Source organism: Anastrepha obliqua, chromosome 2, assembly GCF_027943255.1.
Source record: "Anastrepha obliqua isolate idAnaObli1 chromosome 2, idAnaObli1_1.0, whole genome shotgun sequence".
NCBI lineage: Eukaryota > Metazoa > Arthropoda > Insecta > Diptera > Tephritidae > Anastrepha > Anastrepha obliqua.
The window spans coordinates 121,556,887-121,584,538 of record NC_072893.1 but is presented as its reverse complement, the minus strand read 5'-3'; the positions used below and the strand labels follow the sequence as shown (position 1 = coordinate 121,584,538).

Here is a 27,652-nt window from a genome sequence, read left to right as displayed (position 1 = left end):
TGCGACTTGCACAGTTTCATTAATTGTGTTTTAGAGTACGCAATTTAATTTCTATACCCATTTCAAATCCAATACAAACAATCGTTGTCATATTTATATTTAAATTTAAAGTCTACTTGAAAATTATTTTTACGTACACTGCGTTTTTTACACAAAAATATGAAAATTCAAAATAAGATTGGCCTTTCAATACAACCCTGCCCAACGGGTGATCCCGCGCGTGCGGACAAACTCAAATCTCACAGAGTCACAATAGCCAGCAAACAAGGCATGTAAACAATTGTAATTGTGCAAAAAAGAGGCAAAGAAAGTGTACAGCGGCGAAGGGACGCAAAAATTCGTGAATAAAAATTTAAATGTATTTAGTGTGTGCCAAAGCTAGCAGCGTTGCAACGCCATAGTGAGTGAGAAAAATCAATAATTTAGTAATTGCTGAATATTATAAAGAGCAGCAGCATGGAATGTATTTAATTAAAATAATTGATTACTTCTACTGCTACTAATGTTGTATGAAATTATTTATGTGAATAGCTATGTACAAAAAGAAATAAAAAGGACGCGGTTGGATTTAGCGAATTAAGGTTAGTACAAAAATTATAAGGCAAGCGACCACATGAAAAACGGTTTATGGTTTATATTGGTGTCCTTTAGGCTATTTTATTACATTTGTGTATACCGAATTGTTTATTCGTATATTCGGAATTTCTAGTACAGCATTTTGTACAACTATCACAAATAATTCACTTCATTTTATTTTAATAGTTTTGCAGAATTCTGCTATTTTGCGGTTTTCGTTCTAATTTTGTGCTTCGTTGGTTGGTTGTTTGTCTCGCTGCTGTTGGTATTTCTCTCTTTTAAATACATACATATTTACTTGCCCACAAACATTTGTGTGCGTATACATACATACATATGCATATGTGGATATACGTCTCCTGTGGTGCCTTGCACTTGGCTTCGGTTCTGTTTGGATATTTGTTGTGTTTCATGTAGTACGATACAAGTACGATATATATGTACTATATTCTTTTGCTAGTTTTTTCTCTGTATTCCTTTTGTGCAACACAAACTCCTCTTTAATGACTGAGACTTTGTTGTTGCGCTATTTTTATAATGCATGGCTTGTTTTTAGCTTTTTTCTACTGTCAGTCACTTTGGTGGTTGCTGCTATTGCTGATTTTAGTGTTTCATTTGCTTAGAGTTTTACCAATTTGTTGTTGCAAAAGTGAAAGAATAGTAATAATAATACATTGCTACAAAAATGACCAACGCAAAGATTTTTTATGAAAAAACATGCGTACAAAAATAAGTTTGATTGTGTATATTATTGTGAACACGCGAATGGCATACAAATACAAATAAAAAATGCTAAAACACGTTATTGTAGACAATAATGGCAGGAAGTGAAGCTGACGTTTTAAAATTATTTTTAATGGTGGCAGGGAGTTATGCAGGAGGTGATATAAGACGTGACAATTATTTTGAAAATTGCAATAAAATTTGGAATTTGTACGCATTTTTAATTTAAAGTTGCATATCTAGAGATATGCATATCTGTAATAATTGCCAGTGTATTCAAAATTTATTTATGAACACATATACATACATACATATGTATATACTCGTATAGTACCATTCATGTCATTTAATAGTTTTTTTTACAAGAATAGAGTATTAAATTTTTTTTATTTATAGGTAAACTAGCTTTAGCCCGCGCCCCCGCTCGCGTAGGAGTAGTTTTGAGGGATTTAGGATATGTATATCAAAGAATTACAAACAATAATTTCATAGAAAATAATTTTTTACTAATAACCATAATATTACAATACCCGGCATCCGTTGCTGTGCCTCGTTGAATAAAATCAAAACAACCAATCAGAAAAATATTAAGCAAAATTATTTTTATTAATTTTCTATCTCAAACCGTTTTTGAACTTTGCATTTGGGTCATAGTTGAACAGCTTATGCGGATTATGAAGTCTAGAGTGTGCTATAAATAGTGGGAAATAGGAAAAACTAAGATTTTTTAGAATAAATTTAAGCAAATATTCGATTATTGGTGATTTGGTGTTGTCGTTTCGTAGTGATGCGCGGACAACGTACAGACATTCACCTTTATAGTATAGAATTAAAGACTATTTCTTATACCGGCTCACTAGATTTTCAATTTCTTGCATTATTTTACAGTCTATACTATATACTAATATACTAATACTATACTAATATTATAAAGATGAAAACTTTGTTTGTTTGTTTGGTTGTAATGAATAGGCTCAAAAACTACTGGACCGATTTTAAAAATTCTTTCACCATTCGAAAGCTACATCATCCACGAGTAACATGGATTATATTTTATTTTGGAAATAGGGCTCGAGATATAGGTCAAAACGTGGACCCGGATAACCTTCGGATGTGTTTGTACAATATGGGTGTTAAATGGAAGCTGTTGGTGAATGCTTTAGTCCAGAGTATTTTTCATGCCACTCCGTGACTAGGGTCTCGAGATAGAGACCAAAACGTGGACCCTAGAATGTGTTTGTACAATATGGATATCAAATTGAAGCTGTTGGTGAATGCTTTAGTACAGAGTATTTTTCATGCCGCTCCGTGACTGGGGTCTCGAGATATAGGTCAAAACGTGGACCCGGGTAACCTTTGGTTGTGTATGTACAATATGGGTATCAAATGAAAGCTGTTGATAAGTGCTTTAATACGGGGTAATTTTCATACCTATTGATGACTAGGGTCTGGAAATATATGCCAAAACGTGGACCGAATTAAACCAAAACCAAACGTGGACCCGGGTAACCTTCGGATGTGTATGTACAATATGGGTATCAAATGAAAGCTGTTGGTGAATGCTTAAGTTCGGAGTATTTCCATCCGCTCCGTGACTAGGGTCTCGAGATAGAGACCAAAACGTGGACCCTAGAATGTGTTTGTACAATATGGATATCAAATGAAAGCTGTTGATAAGTGCTTTAATGCGGGGTAATTTTCATACCTATTGATGACTAGGGTCTCGATATATATGCCAAAACGTGGACCCGCCGTGTCTTTGAACCGAATTAAACCAAACTTACGCACATTGTTAAGTAAGTATTGAAAGTATTGTAATTCGGAGCACTGGCAACGGGTACAGCGTTCTTTTGAACCAGCCATAATGTCGCTTACTTTTTTAACGCTTGGGGCGGAACTGAACTGTCAAATTGACAGTGTGAGTTACAATGTGTCAATATTTCTTTCTGATTTGGATGCCATAAGGAAAAAACGTAAGTTCAACATGTAAAAATTGTTTGTGCATTTTTTTGGAGTGGATTTTGGAACAGTGAATAATTTCTTACGAAATTTGAGAATTTAATGTGAAATCCGAATCAAATTATGTGTTCGTGCTCCAATGCTTAATAAAACATATAAATTGAAACGAAAAATTCATGGATGATCAGGAAAAAAGACGATTGTTTCTTAGTTATTCATATGCGTTGATTTGAAATTTAAAAACAATCTTCTTTTTTCCTGATTTTCAATTTATATTTTATATTTACTCAAAAACAAATAGAAAAACAAAAAATATTGTTTATGCCAAAGCGCTTGAATAAAGAATAAAGAAATAAATAATATGAAAACCATATATTTTCTGTTCTAAACCATATCTATTCTATTTTAGTGTGCCCAGCGAAGGGGGCCGGGTTTGCTAGTATATAATATAATAAAATTAAAAAAAAAATCGATTTTTTTGAAAACATACAGTTATGTATGTAATCCCTTAACCCATTCGAGACAGCACATGTTTTTGGAGACTATCCCCGGAATCGAAATTTTTTTTTGCTTTATATTGACCATTTTAAATAAAAAACAGATTTGCATATAAAATAAAACTAAATTCTACTACTTCTGTACAAGGTAAGAAATTTTCCTGGAAGGACGACCCTTACTTCCTCACATAAGTTTTTAGATAACGGTGAATAATGGCTGTAACAAGTAAATAAAGCGACCATAAAGTCTGTGTTCAGTCTTAAAGTCTAATACAAAAACATGATATGCTATATGCTATTGCTTCAGGACTTCACTCAGCCTATTTGGCATTGAACTTACTGGTTTCTCTGTTATCTGTTATCTTCTTCCATTCTGCCTGCATGACTAGTAATCACTTGCTGACGAATTCTTTTTTCCAATATATCTCGCAGATGCTCGATGGGGTAAAGATCTGGGGATTGTGGCGGTGTTTTAAGCTGTTTTGGGGCGTTGTACAAGAACCAAAGCTTAACGATTTCGGCTGTATACTTCGGGTCGTTATCTTGTTGAAACCAAAATATTCTTGATAAGCCGAGATTTTCTGCACTTTGCTTTAAATTCCGTTTTAGTATCTCCAAGTATCCCCATTTATCCATCGTCGAATCAATAAATTCTAACTTACCCACCCCATTTGCCACCATGCAGCCCCAAACCATAACCCCGCCACCTCCGTGCTTAACCGTGCCAACAAGATTTTGCTTTTCAAGAGCAGTTCCAGGTTTTCGCCAAACAATTTGACGGCCTTTTATTCCGAATATACAAAATTTACTTTCGTCTGAAAATATTACTTTTTTCCAGAACTCGGGAGGCTTATTTATGTACTGAATGCGTTTACGTCTGTTCACAAGAGAAATGAAAGGCTTTCTTCGGGCGACTCTACCATGGTATCCAGCTTGACGTAGAACTTTTCTGGCAGTTTCAGCGCAAATACTTTTTTTAAATGTTTGATTTATGTTTTCAACTAATTTTGAGGATGTAATCCGGGGGTTAACCTTTGCCAAGTTGATTATAGAAGGCTCTTCCCGGGTCGATAATTTTTTCGGACGCCCTGACCTGCGCTTAGATGTAAAAATTCCAGTTTGCCGAAAATTTGTTACAACTCGCTGAATAGAGGAATACGTTCTCCCAATGGATTTTCCAATATTTCGGAAACTTTTTCCGTCTTGCCACATTTTTATAATTATTTTCCTCTCAGAAACCCTTATTTATTTTCCCTTTCCTTCCATGTTCTTTAATTATCTCCAGTTATAAATAAAATGTTCAACTAAGCTTTGTTAACATTCAGTCGAAGTAATGCGCAATCAAAAATTAATATAAACAAGGAAAATTATCTTAAAATTAACGGTATCAATAAAATAAACAGGCTGAACGCAGACTTTTTGGTACCACATTTACATGCTGCTGAAATTATTTTCCCGTTATCTAAAAAGTGAAGTGAGGAATCTTGTTTTTTTTTTTGCCCTTAAAAGCTGGGAATGTAGTGAATAAACAAATTATAAAGATTTCAATTTAATCATAATATTCTATTTTGTTTTTAATAAATTTAAGAAGGCTATTCGAGTGAACGCAGACTTTGTGGGGCATGTGTAGGTTGAATGAATTTAGCAGCAAAGTTTCTATTAAATTAATCCATAATTTTATATGTATACCATTTGAATGTTCTCCTTGTGCATGAATAATATGACAGCATTTGATCTTTGCGATCTATCCCATTCATGTACTTGTTGTAGTGATGCAATGCAATTGGTTTTAGGATTTTAGTTTTCCTTTTATTTTCGTATTCTTCTAAAGTCGCTTTATATTCACTTGAAATGAATAAAACGTCTCATTTATCTTTGAACTAATATAGCTGTTACCCGCGGCTTCGCTCACGTTGAAGCCCTTAAATAAATATCAAAGATCATTACATTTCTATAGGACTGAATCAATGTGATTTAGTATTTAAAAATTACTACATACAATCAGTTTCAAAAACTTAAAATAGGCTTTATTTAATTACAAAAACAAATGTTAAAATATATTTCACTGTAACAAAAATAAATAAATAATTAAGGGGGAAGTCTACTGGGAATTTTTCAAAAAATCGATTTTTTTTTATTAGCTTAAAAAATACTTTGAACCCTCTTAAATAAGGTACAATATGTGTTACAGCTGGCTAAATTTTTCTTCGTTGAAATTTCGACCTTTTCCCGAAGCGCTCCAAAGCGCGTACCTGCGGCACCTGAAACTTTAAACGCATTTTTCTCGAAACTATATTAAGTTTTTGTATACGGTGTACACGATATCTCGAGTTCTGGTAAATGAATCAGCTTAAAAATTTAATTATATATTCTCTGTAATAGTGTCTCTCGTCTGACATAGGATTTTTTTGATATCGTTATTTGTTAAATTGTTATAAACAATAGTAACATCAATTTTAAGCAAAAAAAAAGAAAAAAATTTCAAGAATTGTTTTTTCAACGCCAAAATTTTTTATCGACATAATCCTACGTCAGACGAGAGTCAATACTATGTATATGATAACAATATTTTGTTTTTTTGTTTTAGATCACCGAAACGTAAGATTTCATGTACACCGTTTAGGCACCTAAGAAAAGCGGACCTGCGCTTGCAGAAGTGCCACAGCGGCCATTTTGAATATTTTGACTTAAAATTTTTTTTTTCAAAAACTTAAATATATAATAAAGATAAGAGTTTAAATAGATTTTATGTACGAGCAATATTTTGTTAGAAATAAAATCCGGAAAATAAGCCTGTTTTTTCCCTTGTCACAGTAGACTTCCCCCTTAAATTCTTATAATTCAAAAAGACATAATGGAGAGTATTAATCTAGGATATTTTTGTAGACTATATTATAAGTTTTTCCGTCTTTTGCAAATATGTGTAAATTCCAGGCATTAGACACTCGCGAACATGCTACATACATATAGTTGACCGTGAGAGAAGCATGGCTTTTCTAAATGCACTCCCGCTACCTGCAATGTCTGCCCTTGTGCTTTGTTTATGGTAACAGCAAAGCTAAGCTTGACGGGAAACTGGACCCTTTTGAATTGGAATGGAAGGTCAGTGGGAATAATTGGAATGCGACACTTTTCCCCTTACCCATACCTGTTCAAATAGTAGCACCAAGTATATTTTGCCCCAATTTTGTTATCCGAAGTCTTGTTCCATTACATAGCAGAGGAGCATTTAGATTTCGCATAAGCATCACTGGTACATTCAATTTTAATTGGATTTTATGTGACGGTACACTCGACAGTTCAAGTGAGTTTAAAAATTCCATAGGTTATGAAGTACTTAGTTCCGTATCCATAATTGTATCCATTGACAAATATTCCTCCATTTCTCTTTGCACCTCTTTAAAAATGTCAGTGTTGATCCTAGAAACTACTTCAATTAATTCAATAGAAACTATTTCATTTAATATTGCTCTTGCGCACAACCACTGATCACAACTCAAATTTTGTTGCAATTCCGGAAAAACATGAGCGATGAGATCCACATCATTTTCTACTAAATTGCAAAATTCTCTTGATAGTGATATATAACCTTCTTTGTCAACGTCTAAACAACCATAACCAATTTTCAACAACATTTCTGCATAAAGTCCCGAGTCCACGTCATTATGAAGATGAACTCTCATATTCGTTTTCAGGCTGAGTTTTTCAACTTTCGACCATAAGCATGATGATTTAATACATGCTTGAATTTCATCTGCTGGTGTCCCTCTCTGAATGAAGGGCTTGTCGGAAATCACCAGCCAATAAAACTACCATTCCTCCCATTATATCTGAACTATCTCGCAAGTCCTGGAGAGTCCAGTTTAAAGCTTCTATGGCCTTCTTGTGAGACATTGTACTTTCATCCCACACTAAAAGCTTACATTCTCGCAGCATCCTACCTCGCGAACTATTTTTACTGAAATTACAGATCTTCCTGTGCCAGATTTAATGGTAATTTTAAAACAGAATGTGCTGTACGGCCGCCGTTTAATAGCGTCGCGGCAATACCCGAAGAAGCTACAGCAACTGCTATTTGTTTGTCTTTTCTGACGGACCTTAATAATAGGTTAAGCAAGAACGTCTTTCCGGTTCCTCCTGGTGCGTCGAGAAAGAAGAGTCCACCATTGCCGGAGTCTATTTTACGTAAAACTTGGTGGAAAACATGATTTTGCTCTGGAATTAATTGAGGGACTAATTCTGTTACTTGATGTTGCAGTGCTATAAAATCATAATCTAGCTCTCGAGCTATTTCATTATTAAAGTCATCTGTATTGTTTCGTCGAGGGCTTTGCATTCCAAAATCATTTAATTTTTTTCCAACCATTGTAAAAACCTTATTTTCAATTATAATTAGAGTTTCGTTGTAGATATCTTCATTGAAAGTCATATCTGTATGTACTCGCTGCAGTTAATGTAAAATGTCTTCGGCCATGTATCTATTCTTGTACTTATCCCAAAGAGTTTGAGGATTAGAAAGACCGCAAGAAGATAAAAGCGTAGCGTAAAGTTCCTGATTTTATCTGGTGATCGACATTGTACCGCTTCCTCCATAGTTTCGTCCCAATGATTATCATTTTCTAACAAGCGCCGAGATTCACATGCTTCTCTGTATGTTCTGTAAAGCTAGTTGGACCTATGATGCAATAACATACGCTGACAAAAGCATTCGAAATTTGTAACATGTACAGTATATACACGACCAAGAGCATATATATATATATAATTGGCGCGTACACCCTTTTTGGGTGTTTGGCCGAGCTCCTCCTCCTAATTGTGGTGTGCGTCTTGATGTTGTTCCACAAATGGAGGGGCCTACAGTTTTTTAAGCCGACTCCGAACGGCAGATATTTTTATGAGGAGCTTTTTCATGGCAGAAATACCCTCGGAGGTTTGCCATTGCCTGCCGAGGGGCGACCGCTATTAGAAAAATGTGTTTTTTTTCTTAATTTTTGTGTTTCATCGGGATTCGAACCGACGTTCTCTCTGTGAATTGCGAATGGTAGTCAAGCACCAACCCATTCGGCTACGGCGGCCAAGAGCATACGATGCTTTAATCCCAGGTTGATTTTCAACAGGTGTACCTTGAACACGACGATGCCACTCTTTTTTTGAGGTGTTCCATGTATAATAACGGGGAACCTCAGAGTACAATAATGTCCTTGCGAAGGTATCATTCTGACAAAGGTGGAAAAAGGCAGTCAGCGTGGTCTTAGGAGGAGATAAAATCCTCTCTAGATAGATCAGATTTCCGTTTCCGAGGCATTTTTAAAGAAGAACAGAGTAAGAATTAAAATCAGTGGTAAGATTTAAAATAATCAAGTGACATCTAACCACAAAAATGACACCAAACCTAAAAAATCAAAATTTTATATATTTTATATAAAAATATAAAAATAACAGAAGAATACCAAATATCAGATCATCAAGAAAAGGGTAAAATTCCAATGACTAAATTTGACCCAAACAAACAAATAAATAAACTGGGCAAGCTAAATAAAACTGTTTAATAAAAAAACAATAAATATAGAAAAATTTCAAACAGCTGAAATTTTGAGATTTTTTGACAAACAATTTTTTTATCATTCAAAAAGCATAATTTTTTTTTAATAAGAAGTATCCTATGTTACTTCTAACACCTCCAGAAACATGTGTACAAAGTTTCATAATAATTGGTTAAGTAGTTTTGGCGTGAAAGCGTAACAAACAAACTTACATTCACATTTATAATATTAGTAGGGATTTATCTATTATCACATCATTTTTGTACTGAGAAATCACTTCATTTTTCAAAAGTTTCATTTTTATCACTTCACAATTGTTTCCCTTTCTTGTTTTTCTCAAAGTCCCTGTACAGTAAGTTTTGCAGTCAATAAATTTTCTTACTAAACCAAAACTTGTGTAAAAATTATCCATAAACACAGAATGTCGTTGATGCAGAAAATCTTGCATCAAATGAAAAACCACTTTATCAACATGTCCCTTGCCACTAATAACATCACCACTTCCCGTATATATTTTTATTCGCAATACAGTCCCCGAACTTTCGCATAAAATATATAATTTTATACCGTGTTTTTGCTTTTTATTTGCAATATATTGCCTAAACATTAATCTTCCTCTCCAAGGTACTAAGGATTCGCCTATTAATAGTTCTCTGTGTGGATTATATATGTATATCTTTCATTTTTGAATTGAAATAATTTATAACGGGAATTATTTTCCGTAGACGATTATCACTTTTGTAATTAGAAGAAAAATGAAGGCATCTTAAGATATTTTGAAATCTTAGTCTACTCATATGTCGGGAAAAACAATCAAATCCAAATTGCTTGCTTGTACTAAAATAGTTTTCAATTCTTAATATCTTATTAATAATAAATATCTTAATTTCTGAAATTGTTAATTTTTTCCATTTTTCCCCTAAGATCATTTCGCCGTACTTATTTGTCTCACTCACAGTCATACAAAAAAATGTGTCATCAAATAAGAGTTCAAAAAAATCGTACGGATCACCTCCTTTAGGTAGCTTTTGAAGACCGGGCTTACCGACAAAAAAATTTTTTTTTAAATCACCGTCATCTGCCCATCTCCCAGAATCTTCACTAACTTCAGTTTCACTTTCTTCAATTTCACTTTCATTGTCATTACAATCTTCCCAATCACTATTCTCAAAGATATCTTCAAGTGTATCATCTAACTGTTCTATATTCATATTCATGTCTTTTTCATATTCCGAATCAATGTCGCTATACATAATGCCAACATTTGGGTTCTTTTTTCTCATTTCTGCAAATAACAAATCATCACTTTCACTATCACTGCTCATTTGCTGCAATCCTGATGAAATTGAAACCAACGTCAAATTTTATTTCTACACACTTCTAAAATAATTTTTAGTTTAAACCAGTCTTATCTTCACCGCTACTTTTTCCAGACTGACTGATAACTGGAAATCAATATAATTGCACACATGGTGCGCAGTCGGTCTTTTTGGCTTGGAAATGCATTGCACACACGGTGTGCAGTCGATCTCGAATGGGTTAAGAGACAATATTGGTGCGAAAAAAAAAATTTCGAATTCCAAACCAACCAACACAGTGCCGCCAAGCTGGCAAGTCTGAAAAAGTTGCAAAGTAAATGTTGCCACTAATTTCATATATTTTTTCCCCCTGAAACTGCATCAATTTTCTCAAATTGATAAGTATAAATATTAAATTTATGGCATAAATAAATTTCAGTAAATTTCAGCTGACTTCTAACATTAACGAGAGCGAGAGAGAAAAATATGTAAGCGCATTCAGGCTTAGAATGTTTACTGAGAAAGTTTACTATTACCAAATTCGGTCTGGAGACCACTGTTATATATTTACTGTTGTGAAAAGCCAAAACGAAGCATATTTAAAATTATCGATATACATACATACATATACATATATTATATATTTTTTTAATAAAAATTTACAAACATTTGTTTTTATCTCGTTCGAATATCAGCAAATCGAGAACTTGATTAAAATTCTTGAACCTATAGTCCGTAACCCATTTCGGGTCGTTGTTTGAAGTTTATTATAATAAGGTTTAGATCGAAACGCATCTATTTTATTATCAGAGAAAGAGCTCTGCAGCATAATTCCAACATCTTGCTTGTCCCATACCGCATGGGACAATGTTTTTAATACTTAGTCCCAGATTTGCCTTAAAAAGTGAATAAAAGACTTTCAGCCAACAATTATATTTTGTTGGCGTTGTTCCTGTACTTGCAGAATTTTGTTGTCTGAAATTTACATTCTGTAAAAAAAAAAAATATCGGGAATTGTTCATTTAAAAAGCGCGCGCTTGGCATTTAATTATATCAGTCAACCGCAGGTGTGCTCAGCGATTTTCACTATGGATAAAAATATCGAACAAATAATTTGTCTTAAATTTTGTGTTTTGAACGAGATTTCTTGTGCCGAGTCGTTGAAAATGTTGCAAAAAGCCTATAGTGAGTGTGCTTTATCAAAAACACAGATCTACGAGTGGTACAACGCTTTTGCAGGGGGCCGAGAAGTCGTGGAAGATTTTCGCCGATCTGGTCGCCCATCAACCGATGAAAACGTCGATGAAGTCAAGGCAATGGTGCTGGAAAAGAATCATTTAAGTTTGAGGCAGGTAGCTTCGTGTCCTTAGCTTGTCTTACGAATTAATTCACAACATTTTACACCATCAATTGGGCATGAGACGCGGGGCTACTCGACTCGTTCCATGAGAGTTGAATTTCTTTCAAAAAATTCATCGGAGAAAGTGGCTGAAGACTTGCTTGAGCAAGTGAATTCGGACCCAACATTTATCCAGCGCATCACAACAGGTGATGAGACGTGAGTATATGAGTTTGACATGCAAACCAGTCAACAGGCGGCTGAATGGTGCTATGAGCCACATGAGCCGCAACACAAAAAAACCGAGGTCGGTCAAAAGTGAAAGTTATGCTACTCGTTTTCTTTGATTATAAATAAAGAATATTAGTTGGGAGTTATGCGACGTTTGAGAGAGAATGTGCATAGGAAACGGCCCGATTTGTGGAAACAAAGCTCATGGATCTTGCACCATGATAACGCACCGTCTCACAAGGCTCATATTGTGAACACATTCTTGACCAAAAACTCGAAAAATATTTGAATACGACAAAATAAATTTTCACGATTAAACAATTATTTTGCGTTTTATTGAACAATTCCCGGTACTTTTTTTGCAAAATGTATAGAGTATTTTTTACTAAATAATTCATTTTAATAGGTTAATTTTTTATGTTATATTAACTGTTCTTTAAACATAGCAGTTAAATTGTATAGGGTTTTTCAGTAAGAGCGCTTCAACTTTTGAACTTTTTTGAATAAAACACAAAAGGTTTGACTTTTTTAACTAATTTTTTTTATTATCGAGTTTGAACATATACATTTAAGTATGAAATTCGATTTCTTTTGCATGACCACCGCGTGCACGTTTTACGAAGTCCAATCGTTGAACCCAATTTTCGACCACTCTTTTGCATAAATCGGCTGAAATTCCAGCAATTTCGCGTTCCATATTGGCTCTGAGCTCACAAATCGTCGCCGGGTTGTTACTGTAGACCAATGACTTCACATAACCCCAAAACGGGACGGCTTGTTAAATGGACCGTAAAATGGCCGTAATGTTCTTAAAGTAGCAGCAACAGAACGATTATTTTCATAAAAAATTTGCACGATTTGCAATCGTTGCTCAAGTGTGTAGCGTTCCATGATGAAATGTATACTAATGAAGTTTACAAATGATAAGCGAAAAATAAAAAATATTGCGTCGTTCGCCCTCCCTATCGGAAAAAAGTTGAAGCGCACCTATTGAATAACCCTATACTAGCATTTTTTTCATTCATTTTACACAATACTAACTGTTTTCTCATAGTTTTGGATTTGTAGTAGTGTTGATATGTGGCCGAATTATGCGTGAGTTTTCCGGATACATCCGTAGATCTTTAGGAGTGAGGTGGTCAAAAAAATGTAATAGCTGTGTCCGTGCTTTATTGGCACGTTCATCAGCGACTTCGTTGCCTTTGATTTCAGCATGACCAGGGAAACACATAATTTTCACTGCGTCTTTTTTTCATAAATAATATTTCTTTTCATATTGATGAGTAACAGATCGTTTTCTGGGTTCTGCAAGACTTCAATAACGGATTTGCTGTCGCTGCGCATGACATGTTTTGGCTGGTTTGGGAGGCAAACATTACTGCTTCATGCACTGCTTCTGCTGTGAAAGCTGCACAGTATGTAGGCAGGGCACTGACAGAAATTGTGGCACCGTCGCTAGTTGTCACAGTAAATGTTGTGCTGGTGTCCGATTTGGATCCGTCAGTGAATATTTAACTTTATTTTTCAAATTTCTTACATGCATTTAAATTCTGTTATCCATTCCTCTCTTTTCTTATTTGTAACTCATTTTCACTTCTGCGCTATGCTGCTTCATCACCATCGTTTGGCGTTTGGCGTTCGGCAACGAACGTCAATACAATACGTTTACGGACAGTTCCTGTTACTCCACTATGCCATCCTGTTGTTGTTTTTACTACTTTGTTGTGATCTTTTGTTTTATATTTCAATGTTATATTTTACAGCAATTGCTGCGCAGATTTATACATACATTTCTATATTTTTTTTATTACCCGCGCACCTGTGCCCAACGGTTGTAACAGCATAAAGGCATCGAGATAAATACATATAGACATTTATATACCAAAACGCTCAAAATTATCTGACCGTGCGCACGATCACTCGGGCAAAAATTAATATATTTCAAAGAAACTTGGTGCACATATTACTCTTTGCCCAGGGTACTGTGAGCGTCAAAATAAAGTGTACAAAGCATTTTGTTTAATATGGATTTTATTTCAGTCTTTTATAACAAAACAATATATTTTAATTTCATGTTTTTTAAATTAGTATTTGATTCTCTACTAATTACTAGAAAACAACAAAAAAATAAATTACAACAACAAAAGTTATAAGACAAAAATTAAATTTAGTGCATATTTTACGCGTCAAAATAAAGTGTACAGAGATATATTTTACAAAAATGATATCGATTTAGTATTTTGTGGATTTCCCTTTTGCTTTGATAACGGAAGACAGTCTTCGGGGCATCGATTCCACTAGTTTTTTGTCACGTCAGATGAAATTTTTTTCCCACTCTTCCTTTATAGCGAGTTTCAGCATATCCATATTGGTGATTGTCCTTTTGGTGGCGGATTTGGTGGTCTAAATGCTCCCACAAATGTTCAATAGGGTTTAAGTCCGGTGAATGTGGAGGATGATCCTATGTCTTAGGAGTATGATAAAGCAGCCATTCTTTTACTATTTTTACCTTGTGCTTGGGATCATTATCTTGTTGAAAGATCCAAGATCCCTACAAGTCTAATTTCTGCACACTGGTTAGTAAATTATTTTGTAAAATATTCAGATAATCTGCTCTGTTCATGGTACTTTCAATAATAACCAAATTGCCAACTCCGCCTGCCGCCATACATCCTCACACCATCACCGAACCCCACCGTGCTTAGCTGTGGTTATCAAATTTTGGTCGGCATACTCTTTATTTTTGGTTCTCTAGACTTTAACCGGTTTTTTCTGCCCAAATACCTCGAACTTACTTTCATGGCTAAACAGGACATTATTCCAGAAAGAAAAATCCCGATTTTCGTATTTTTTTTTGTATAATCAAGACGTTTTTTTGATTAATTGTCGATATTAGCGGCTTTTTTCGTGGGAGACGACCATGTAACCCATTTGCGTGCAACGCTCGACGTATTGTAGTGGCACTTACGCTAGTATCTGATGCAGTTGAAACTTCTTGTGATATATTGACCACACTTTTAAAGGGATTTTTCTTCACATCACGCACTATAGACCTTACTTCAGTCTCATTTAAAATTTTTGGACGGGTTGTACCTGGGCGATTTTCTACTTTGCCGAACTTTTTGTATTTGTCAACTATTTTTTTCACAGTATTATGGCTTCTGTTGACAATAGAGCCAATTTCACGAAAGGTTTTATCTTCATTGCGAAGCTTTAGTACCGGTTCTCTAACATCAGTCGAAGTTTGTTTACCCATTATTAAAAAAAAAATAAACAATAGAATTTAATTTACTGTAGACAAAAACTTTTCACTCTGCCGATCGCAACCAATTAAAATACAATATGAAAAAAGTTTCAATGCATCGAAAGAGGAAGTAAACAACCAAATATAACGGTATTTTTTACCGTACAACATCGCTAAAATGCTACTGATGTACGCTGTACACTTTATTTTGACGCTCACAGTATGTAGGTTGATGTTGAAAATGAGCCAGATCGGTCAATAACTAAACTCATCTGCCATGTAACGGTAATTTTCAAAAAAAAAAAGAAGAGATATCTGTTACAAATGAAGTAAAATTACTCAAACTTGGTACAAATAAGGAACAAAAAAAATAAAAAGAAATAAATACGAGTTTTTCGTCAATCGCCGCTCCACAACAACTTGATAAAACTTGCCTAACTTAGTAGACGTATTACTCCCTATCTCATTTAGTTTCGACATAAAAATTATCGAGATAGAATAAAAACTGCATCAATTTTTTAGATGTTAAGTATTCGTAAAAACTTCCGTTTGTCCCTTTGATGTTAAAAGCTATAACTCCATTATCTAGGAATTTTTATGATTCCAAAAATTAACAGCCAGCCCAAATTAGATTTTAGTAAAATGTGCGCATGTATGTAGGTATGTAATGTTCGGTCCGGACCGAATTTAATGTTGTTGTAATCTTCCCCAGTTGTTTTGTTATGTCAATTTCTGACATTTATGTATCAGGTTTTCTTGGCTTATACAGTGGCCGACAGAAGTCTACATACAGCCCTCCCTTTCGTTGTTTACAAAGTACAAACACTTTGCTTAAAAATGTGTTTATGCAATTTCATTCGAAATTTTTTTCTAATCGACTTAACTTAAACAAATCCATTCGTTAACACAAAACAACACGGTTATGCTAAAAAAACGCAAAAACCGCGTTGACAAAAGTGTACATACAGAAGCGGTTACCTAGCTTGTACTCTGATATCCTATGTTGTGATGACGGTAAAATACCGTTTGTCTATTTCTTTCCTTTTCTTATGTTTCTTGCTTTGCTAATATTAATTTTAGTTGCAATTTGAATACTTAAGCATCTACAATGGCTGCTCGAAAAGAAATATCAGTTGACGTTAGAAATTTAGTTATTCAGTAGAGAAAAGAAAAAAAAATCATATGGCGAAATTTCAAAAATCTTAAACTTAAGTCATGCAACAGTCCAGACTATTTAAAAAACTTTAAAAATAGTGGTTCCACCGACAATAAGCCGCGCAGTGGCCGCCCGAGCAAACTCTCTCGCAGAGACGTCAGCTTGATTCTAAAAGAAGTGGACAAAAATCCAAAAGTTTCTGCTCCGAAATTGACCGAGAATATAGCAAGCTCATCCAAGAAGTGTGTTCATCCAAGAACAATTCAAAGAGCTCTGAACGAAAACGGCTTTCATAGTAGAACTCCATGAAAAAAGCCTCTTATTTCTGAAAAAAACCATAAACTTCGCCTGGAGTTCGCCAAAGCACACAGGGAAAAGGGGATGGATTTTTGGCAAAAGGGTTTTGTGTACAGATGAGTCGAAGTTTAATATATTCGGTAGTGAGGAAGAGCAAAAGTGTGGAGAAAAAATACTGCACTGAGTCCGAAGAATTTGGTATCAACAGTGGAGCATGGTGGCTGCAATGTAATGGTTTGATGAGCTGTTGCTGCATCTGGAGTTGGAAGATTAGTATTTATTGAAGGTAATATGGATCGTTATAAATACAAATCACTATTGGAAGTCAATCTGAAATCTTCGGTGGATGATTTGGAGCTTGGTCAAGGTTGGGTCTTTCAACAGGATAACGATCCAAAGCACACAGCACACATTGTGAAGGATTGGCTGCTTTACCATGCTCCAAAGCAATTAAACACACCACCGCAAAGCCCTGATTTGAATATTATTGAACATGTCTGGGAAATTTTAGATCGAAAAATTAGAAAAAATCCGATTTCAAGCGCTTCAGTACTCAAAGAACGACTAATAGAAGCTTGGAACAATATAACTCCTGCAGAGTTAACAAATTTAGTCACCTCGATGCCACGACGGCTTCAAGCTGTAATTGATGCTAATGGTGGACCAACTGAATACTAAGAAGCAATATTACTTAGAGTTAAGTGAAGTTTTTCACACTGGAGTGAGATATTTGTGTACTGTATGTAAACTGTTGTCAACGTTGGCTTTAGGGTTTTTATGCCATAGCTTTGCTATTTTATGTTAATGCATGGATTTTTTTAAGCTTATGATGATTAGAACAAGCTTTAAAATAAAACTGTGTAAGCACATTTTTCAGTAAAGTTTTTAAACTTTCAATCCAGTGGAAATGGGGGGTGTATGTAGACTTTTGTCAGTCACTGTATATTGTCTTTTGTTTTTATTACTTGTGGTCATCCCTCTCTTTTTTGTGTGTGTGTGTGTGTTGGTGCGCTCTCATCCCCTTTTTTCGCAATATTTTGCGTAAATCCTTGTCTGATTTACCAATTTTTGAAGTGTACATTAGGATAGTGCATTTCCAGAAACGACATTTTAAATTCTCACTCATCGTAGTATTATATAATTTTTCAGAACAATAAAACAGTATTTATGCATATATGTACACACATATATGTAAATGTAAATGTATTTCTCCAATTTTTATAAACTTTATTTGCGAAGCCTTCCGAATTTTTTCGCTTGTATGCATATGTATGTAGGGTTGTGGAATGTTTTATGCCTTCACAACAATAAGTTTTATATGTAGTTATGTATTCCATTTTCGTAGTTATAATTTTTTATCATTTATAGCCATCCACCATATTTGACAATTGCTAATTGCAATTGCCACCCTCACAACCTCCAAAAAGCTACTAATACGATGACAATCAAGAGTTTTGTTTATTTGTGATTTCTCTCGTTTTCGCGCTCGCGCAATGAATGACTTGTGTTTACGCACTCTATATGTGCTGTGTGTGTGTATGTGTGCTGCACTAGTGCTTATTTGTTTATTTTTGTTAAACGCCGTTTCTTGTCGGTTTTATTTTTATTTCCTGTTTCTCTTTACATTTCATCCACTAGATCCTTTTTTAGCTATGGGGTTGATGTTCCAAATATCTACATAGTGTTTTTGGGTGTATGTGTGTATTTAGTTTTCTTAGTTTTAAGACTTCTTGCATGAAATTAGTGATTATACATACATATACATATGTATTTATAAATACATATTGCTCGCTTAAATATATGCTTATGCACATATACATATGTACATATATCGATTGAACTATAAAATGTATGTATTTAACATTGGCATTATTCTATGTACATGCTTGTATATACAAATCATGGCCGGATATTTGGGCCTTTGTTTAAAACTTTGCTCTAACTTCTTTGTGTTAAACCTACACTTGTTATTCCTGTTAACAGTCGCATGTAAATATAATAGTACGGCGATAAGGGTCAACATCGTGTGCACATGCTCCGGCTTTGTTCATTCTGTTATATTATACAATTTGTGATTGTGTTGAAAGGTGAAAACCGCATGGGCGAAAGTAATATCAGAATCTGAGCAGTTGAAATTATACGAAGTTTCAATCGGCAGATAGTCGAACTCGGATGAAGAAACCCTGTGGCGATCTATGCGACATAAAGTGAATATATCTGCGAATACCGACACATATGTATGTATTTAGATAACGCCACTCAACATTTTCATTTGAAGGAGATGCTGCCTCAATCTTGGACGGCTTAAAATAACCGTACGAGCGTAAGTGAAGATTCTCTCCGAAAGAGAGGAAAAAGCAAAAAGGTTTACGGACGGAAAATTTGCCATCACTTACAAAAATCGTTTGAAGCAGATGTATCAGCTGAGTTTGTTTACAAATTTTTGTGTAAATTGCAAACCGGTGCAAGGGCAAAAGTGCGCAAATTATTAGATTACCCAAAAAATAAATTCGATTGTTTACAATAGTTCAATCAAGTTCGTGATGGATAATTTCGTCTGGCTAAAATTTCTCCAGCATAAAGTAAGCGACTATCTTGCCTCTGTCATTTTCCTCTCTCAATTTATGAGCGATGAATAATTTTTGGTATAGGTATATATACGTTCCGCAAGAAACAGCATAAAAAAGCTACCAGTTCTATAGTAAAATTATAGATACGTTTCAAAAGTGCTAAAAACCGCATAAAACTGAATTAATGTAATAAAATCGCATAAAATACTGGTACTAGTCCCATATTATAACTATAGATACGTTCTATAGACCGCATGAATCTGAAATAATTTAATAAAATCGCATAAACAAAAAATTGTATTTTTGAAAATTATATCTTTATTTAAGAAACGTCAGAATCGAAAAACAAATTTACATCGTCAGAAATAGAATCAGACCATACCCGCATGTTGCGCATTCGGTTAGGATTTGGCGTAAAATCACTTCCGTCACTTGAGGAAATGTACACGTCTGATCTGGATGGTGATGCAGGCGGTTCCATACTTGTAGGGTTAGCATTTTTGATGTAATCTGTGATGAGTTTTTGCTTAGCTGGTTTAGAATCTTGTTTATATGTACAATTCCCGATAGGTCGACATGCATTTTTTAATTAAAAAAAACGCACTATTTCAAAACCGCATAAAAACAGAATCTACTGTATATATACATACATATATGTAATTGGCGCGTACACCCTTTTTGTGTGTTTGGCCGAGCTCCTCCTCCTATTTGTGGCGTGCGTCTTGATGTTGTTCCACAAATGGAGGGACCTACAGTTTCAAGCCGACTCCGAACGGCAGATATTTTTTATGAGGAGCTTTTTCATGGCAGAAATACACTCGGAGGTTTGCCATTGCCTGCCGAGGGGCGACCGCTATTAGAAAAATGTTTTTATTAATTTTGCTTTCACCGAGATTCGAACCTACGTTCTCTCTGTGAATTCCGAATGGTAGACCAACCCATTCGGCTACGGCGGCCGCCGGAAATAACTGACATGGTAAATGCACACGTTTGTGTCTTGACATCGGTATTCTAATTATTACCATTACTCGTTCGTCTTACCTTATGTGACTTATTGTTGTATGCTATGTATCTATCACGATAGAAAAAATTTATTCACCAAATTTGGCGGAAGAACCATCAGGCTTTCTAGATGAAATGAGACTGCGAGGCGTATACAAGTCAAGGTCTGCATAATGATTACGTCCTTAAACTGGCAGCGCTAATTTTTAGCTAAACTTCACAAACAACAGGTGGTGAAAAATTAATGATCAAATTATGTTTTTGAATACCTTTTTCATTAAATAAAAAAAAATTATTTTGAGTGATGGAAACCTTTATTTTGACCTTTATTCGCTCCATTGCTTGTCTGTTTGTATACTGCAGCTGTCCAATTCACACGTTGACTAATATTGTGCTAATATTAGACCTTAAGGAGTTGTTGCCACACAGTTCGACTGCCACTTGATATGACATTAGTAAATTCCCCTTATGTGACAACGTTACAAAAATAGCGACGTCATGTTAAAGAGAGCGCAAATATTGCAATTCATCTGATATTTTAACGAAGAGTTTTTTATACTTACAAATTAATTATTCTTCAACAAAGATGATTTCTACTATGTATATCATTAAAAACAAATTTTAGGCAACTGTCCATATATTTCTACTAAGAAAAATTCGACAGCTGAAATTCAATATCACTCTATATCGATTCATACTCCACCTGTCTTCAGAATATATGCATGCATATGCATTTAAGTCAGCTGACATGCTTCTTCAGATATGCATATTTATATGTACTTATGTACATAGATCTGTTGGCTTGTATTTGCATTCTGCGAATTGAGAGCTAAATAATCTTGGGGAAAGAAACGAGAGTTAAGTAATTTCGAAATGAATCGCCAAGAGCGAATTATCTCGGTTTTGTTTGTTCTCTCGGATTTTATATATTTAAAGCTAGAATTATGAATTAAACATGGCTTTGGCGAATATCAGAGTTTAAAAATAATAAATATTAAATTTATTTAAAATTAAATATTAAATTAATAACTTTAATAAATGCCATCATAATCTAATGCGAATGGGTTTAACATTTTTTAATAAATTTTTGAACGTGTATGGGCAATAAAATAGACTCACATTCAACATTTCCAAAACAAAAGTTGTATTTAGAGTTGGATTTATCTTGACTATGAATATGTGTGTAGGTGTCTTTCAGCTTATACTTTTTACTAATTTTCATTTCAATTTTTTCATTGATTTCTTTGGTAGGTTGCGTACAGTTCTACCACACATGCACGCATACATACGTACATATGTATATGCACAATAATTTTTTAATTGTTCTTCTTGCTGTTGGCATTTCCTGCGTCGTTGTCTTTCCTGTGGTTGCTAAAAGTCTTGACTTCGTTTGTGGTATTTTTATTTTTTGTTTTTTTTTCCACTTCTTATTGCGTTTTTGCTGCTTCATCATGCAAGGAATGTGCTAAAGCATATTTATTTAAATTTTTTTCTTACCACCTCTTGTTTTCTATATTCTTCATTGTTTTCTGATTGCCTGACTCCTGCTGCATACAGCATACATACATGCATTTTTATGTGCCTATACATATTTTTATATATTGTATATGTATTTTTAATTTTTCTTCTTGTTCTTTTTTTTTTTTGTTTTTTGTATGCCGTATTGTAGTTTTATTAATGTGTTCGGTTCGCTTTCAATGTTGTTTAACCACCATTAAAATCTTTGCCATTAACCGCTCGCCTCCTTTGAGCATTAAACATAAAATGTAGTAGCAACAACTCGCGCTCTTTTCTCTCCACACCACACAGGCACACATACACACTTAAATACGTTTGGTCCGGTCGCGCCAGTCCTGACTGCTTACCTACGAGCACATTTTGTAGCCTGTATGTTGTTGTTTAATGTTCTTTGTTGTCTCTCATCTTGCCTGCAACGTCTCCGATATTGTGGCAGTAGTCTGGCCTCGGTTGCCTCTTCTTGCGCTGTACGCGCTGCCACATGTGTTCTGACTGGTGGCTCTATGCCTGGCTGTGGTCGTTTGGTTAACAGATTGGATGTGACTTTTTGCCTGTTTTTCCTTTTATTTTTCCTTGATGTTTTTGTCTTTTCGTTCTTTTCTGTTGAAAAATACTAAAGTACAGTGTTCAAAATTTTGCGCTGCAGTTTTATTATTGGCGTTGTCATTGTTGTTTTTATTTTTGTTGTTATGATTGCTGTTGCCATTACTGTTGAGCTGCTGCTGCTGCTGCTGCCGCCGCTGTTGTTATTCTTATGTATGTGATGTTTGTTGCTGCTACTTTTATTTTATTACTTTTTCCATTTCAGTATTTCTTTGTCTTTTGGCGTTTTCTGTTAAATGCAAAAAAGGAATTCGCTACTCGCATACAGATTTTTCAATATATTTTGTTGCTGAAAATTTGTATAATAAGAATGTAGATGAAGAAAAAGTAATAAGAAAATTCAACTTTTCTTGGTGTGTATTTCATTTGTTTTGATGAAAGATTTTCTAATAAATATTGTTTAATTTTTTGGTGTTGCTTTTGCTGAGCGTGTAATTAATTATAGTGAACGTATACTTAAATTTAGGGTGCCTCTTTGTCCTTGCATGGCAGGCGTTCTAATGGTTTTAGCTTGCATATATATTGCGAGTTATTAGTGTTTGTGTGTGTGTGTGTTAAAAAGTTAAGTGACGCTTATTGAACACTTGGCGGTTGTGATAATTTTCATATATTTGAATGAAAGAAGAAAAAAAATTTTAATTTTTTTAATACAATTTTTTTTAATAATTTTTTGTAATAATTTTTTTTCACTTCTGTATACATGAGTACTTCACGACATTAATTTTGAACTCTACAATTTTTTTATGTGCCGCGTGTTGCTGATAACTTTGAAATAGATTTCCACCAACGAAAGGATACCAACTATAGAAAAAGCAGTAGAAAGTTTTTTTCAGAAAAGTGTCCAGAGGCAAAAAAATTACTTAGTGGAAAGTCAAAAGAATTACTTAGTGAATTGGCTGGCCCCAAAACCCACAGAGTCTATAAATTATTTCTAGTATGAATTTTAATAAATCTATGCCAGTTTGCAGTATAAAAATAATTTATTTGGATTAGCGGCGCAAGCATCTTTCAGGTTATATCACGTGGCGTTTTAGCTGAATATGTAAATCAGATATTGCAAATCCGACTTAAGCCGCCTGTTTTCGTGCCTCTAAATTAGCCAGAAAAAATATGAAATCTCAATGCGCAGCGACTTGGACTTGTGCATTAGAGGGTTCATGCTGTAAAAGCCACTGGAGAAAATGTTAGCGCTTCCGTGGGTGGAGTATTTTTTTAAGCGCCGTTTACTTACCTTATCAATAAAGCGAGCGGATGTTTATCAACTATTCCTAACTGACTTAACTGAGGGTTTTATTTTTTTTAATTTAAAGGTAAATTTCCGAGACTACGCCAAGGCTGAAGTAATAATAATATATTCAAGGCAGGTAATGCCTCACTTAACTGTAAACCCAACTATAAATCGTCGCTTAAAGGGTGACCTACCATTAGTTGTATAATTGTTTTTGTTGGTGTTGTTGTTGTAACAGCATAAACATGCCCCATAAATTCCATTAGTTGTGAAAATGAAAATTTCCTTCACTCAAAATAATACAAAAATTATCCAAGGCGCATTCATTAAAGGTGGTGGTACTAGACCAACAACAATATTTTGTACGTTTGATTGTCAAAGAAAAGTATTGCCAAAGTATTTAAAGAACAAAGAATTAATTCACCCTGTTTCATTCTGGGCTGACAGCCACATGGACACGGCGAAAGAAAAAATGTAAATCAGCTGATTTACCGATACCACCTTTAACAGATTCGCCTTGGCATTATCCGTGAAACTTTCATGATTGGTGACTGTATAAATTAAGGCGAGAGTTGAACGTCGTGTTTGATTAGATGCTTCAGATATAATGTCAAAAAGCCTATTTTCTCTCTTTTCGGAATATCTGCATCCTTGTTTTTTTTTTGTTTAACATTTCTGTTTGACTTCGTAGTTCTAAGAGCAGTAAACGGAGATAGATCACCTATGCAAATATTATTCTACCCCTGTTGAAAATCTATGTATTTTTCTTTTTAGTATTGTACAACCTTCAAACGCCCGTGGAAGGTGTAATTTGGCACCGTCGCATCGAAATATCAGCGCTTCCGAATCACTTCAAAAGCAGTTGGAACTTCCCGCCAATTCTACGATAAAAATTCGAAGTGAAAAAATAATATAAAGAATATATTTACGTGCAACAGTTTTCATTTATCGCTGCAACAGCATTCCTTTACGTCCAACTGTCAAACGCCTGTACCTGATTCTGACCGCCTGGCTCCGCTGTAATCCTCAACGCCAGGATGAACGCGTCACAGCGTCAAGAGTTCTGTGTGCGCTGGAACAGCCATTTGGGTAGTATTGGCGCTGCTTTTCCGCAACTGTTGGCCGGACAGCGTTTTGTCGATGTTACCTTGGCATGCGAGGGGCATCAAGTGCATTGCCACCGACTCGTGTTAGCTGCCTGCTCATCGTATTTCGACAGTATTTTGGCTGAGAATCCATGCAAACACCCAGTCATCATTTTGCCAAGCGAAATCAAGCTATGGGAGATTCAAGCACTGGTCGATTTCATGTACAAAGGTGAGGTGAATGTAACGCAAGCCGGTTTGCCTCAACTGTTGCGCTGCGCCGAACAGTTGCGTATACGCGGCCTATATGGCTCTGACGCCGCGTTAAATTTGAATCAGCTGAAAGCGTTAACGAACAAAGCAGCCGCAGCGGCTGCCGCAGCGACGCAACAACAGGCGGATGGCATTGAGACCGATACGGACACAGCGACCAACTCGACCACAACAACGACAGCCACTGCGGCGAGTGCGTTACAACAGCTGCACGCCGGTGGCGGCATGACAGCAGCCATGATGACGCAAGAACTGCAACAGCAACAGCACCACCAGCAGCAGCAGCAACAACAAAAATATCAGCAGCAACAGCAGACATTTATGATTAAAAAGGAAATACCTGCGCTGCACGAAGTGGAGCAAGAGCAACATATGCAGCAGCAACTACTGCAACAACAACAACAACAACAACAACAGAGCAACGGTACAGTAGCACATAACGCGATGCAACAAAATCACCTGGAACACCAACAGCAGCTCGTGCATCAGCAGCACCTACAACAACTGCAGGCACAACAGCAACAACAACAGCGCGTACCACAAGCGACGCTGGCACATGTAGCGAATGCAGCAGCTGCCGCCATGGCCGCCGCTGGCGCTACGACAAATTCGAATGCCGCCAGCGAGGAAGATGAGTCCGCTGACGATTCCAATTCTAATCAAGCTTACGACGAGTACGAAAAGTTTTCGTTGCAGCAAAATGTGGCCGCCAACAAGCTGAAGGCATCGCAAGCAGCTGCCGCAGCCGGTGCACATGTCGACTCCACCATAGAAGATGATCACAACTATGTGGCGGCGCACGATGAGGACAGTAGCTATGCGGATAACGAACACGAAAGCTCGGCCAATGCATCACTACTCAACGCGTTGGCCGTGCAGGCGCACAGCGGACGAGGAGCTAGTGCTGGTGCTGGCAGCGAAATGGCTGGCTCGCTGAAACGTGTGCGCCGCTCCGAAGCATCGTTGGCGCAGGCGGCGAAGTGCGTTTCGAAAGGCCAAACCTTCCAAACTGTTAGCAACATGTTTAACATACCAGTCTCGACAATACGCTTCTTCATGGCACGCAAGGGTATACTGCCGCGTCGAAAGCGAGGACGGGGCGCTTCATCGGCAGCCAACAATGCGACAAGCGGTGGTGGTGTGATGACGGCCACAGCTGCGGCAACCATGGCGCAAGCGTTGTCGCAAATGAAACGCTCAGATAGTCCGCCTGGTTTTCAAACGCATCAGCTGGTGAGCGGCGCCAGCGTGGTCAGTAAGACGCACATTTAATTCGGTCAGCAACGAAGGACAATGGGGGAAACGTCAACGTCAAATGTCACTGTAAAGTGCAACAAAAAGCGATTTTAAAGCTCTCAACGGTTACGAGTGAGATTCTACAATTACATATATACATACATACATACATACATGTGTACACATAAGCGCCATAAAAAAAGAAAAACTCTTAAGTGTAAAGCAAAGAAACACATTCTACCGGAAACGCCAATTAACTTATGTAATTAGATTTATAGTGATTTGAATATTTTTAAATTTAATTTTTATTTAAATAACCGACACACAGGAATTATAAGTTAAGATGTAAAAAATATTTGTATAATTATGGCTTCTACTGTAAGAATAGATATAGGTTTTTTTTTACAAATCATACAAAAACACATACATACATACTCACATATGTACATACTTATATGTATGTATTTGTTAATTGTGCAAAATTGTTTCGACTATCACACTTTTCTCGTAGGCCTCTCGTATAGTCAAGTTTTTGATGGTTTAAAAGCATTTTAAATTCAAATTTGCGCTGGTATACATCCTGACAAACAACATTTTTGTTTAGTCTTAATTTACATTTTTTCAACCCTTAATAAAAACTACTCAGTTTTGGTCTACATTGAGAAATTTCATTGAAAGTAGCGCCTCTTTGAATTTACACTAAACGCCAAATATCTGTTTACCTATTTTTCGCAGCATTTTAAAGCTGTTTTAAATTTACCATAAACAGTACTCTTCCTTGAATACAAATAATTTTTATTTGTAAATATTTATATTTTATAGTTTGTAAATTTAAAAATTTTAATTTTTGCACAAAAAAAAAAACGATTGCATTTATTTTTTGTTTTCTTAATGATAGAAGACTATAGAATTAATTAAATAGTTTTAAGCTTCAGCTTAGACACCGATGAAGAAGCGTTCTATGTGTTTGTGTAGGGAAAACAGTATTTTTAAATATATATACATATATAAATTTTTTGTAACATGCTTTCTCAACTTTTATTTGAATACTTAGTCTTAGTTATTTTTTTATACTTTTTTATATATACATATATTTTTTTTCTTTCTTTTTATTAAAGTTTTTCTTTTTTTTATTTATTGTATATATTATATTTTTTTTGCTCTTCTTGTTTTTTATTTTCATTTATTATTTAATTTTTTTTATTATATTATAATTTTTTGTTTTTATTTTTTTTATTATTTATTTGTATTTTGTTATTATTATTTATTTGTAT

The 27,652-nt window shown here is 35.2% G+C and overlaps 1 protein-coding gene across 2 annotated transcripts; it reads left to right on the top strand.

Annotated features, from left to right (window-relative positions):
• Positions 1-167: 167 nt before the first annotated feature.
• On the top strand, positions 168-27,144 carry LOC129239314 (protein bric-a-brac 1). 2 transcript variants are annotated; one of them, XM_054874735.1, is made up of 2 exons: positions 168-400; positions 24,559-27,144. In XM_054874735.1, the coding sequence occupies exon 2, from the start codon at positions 24,822-24,824 to the stop codon at positions 26,412-26,414; it is 1,593 nt and encodes a 530-aa protein (XP_054730710.1). In that variant the 5' UTR covers positions 168-400; positions 24,559-24,821; the 3' UTR covers positions 26,415-27,144. The 2 variants fall into 2 exon arrangements, with proteins under 2 accessions (XP_054730710.1, XP_054730709.1); XM_054874734.1 differs by having other exon boundaries at positions 168-581.
• Positions 27,145-27,652: the final 508 nt, after the last annotated feature.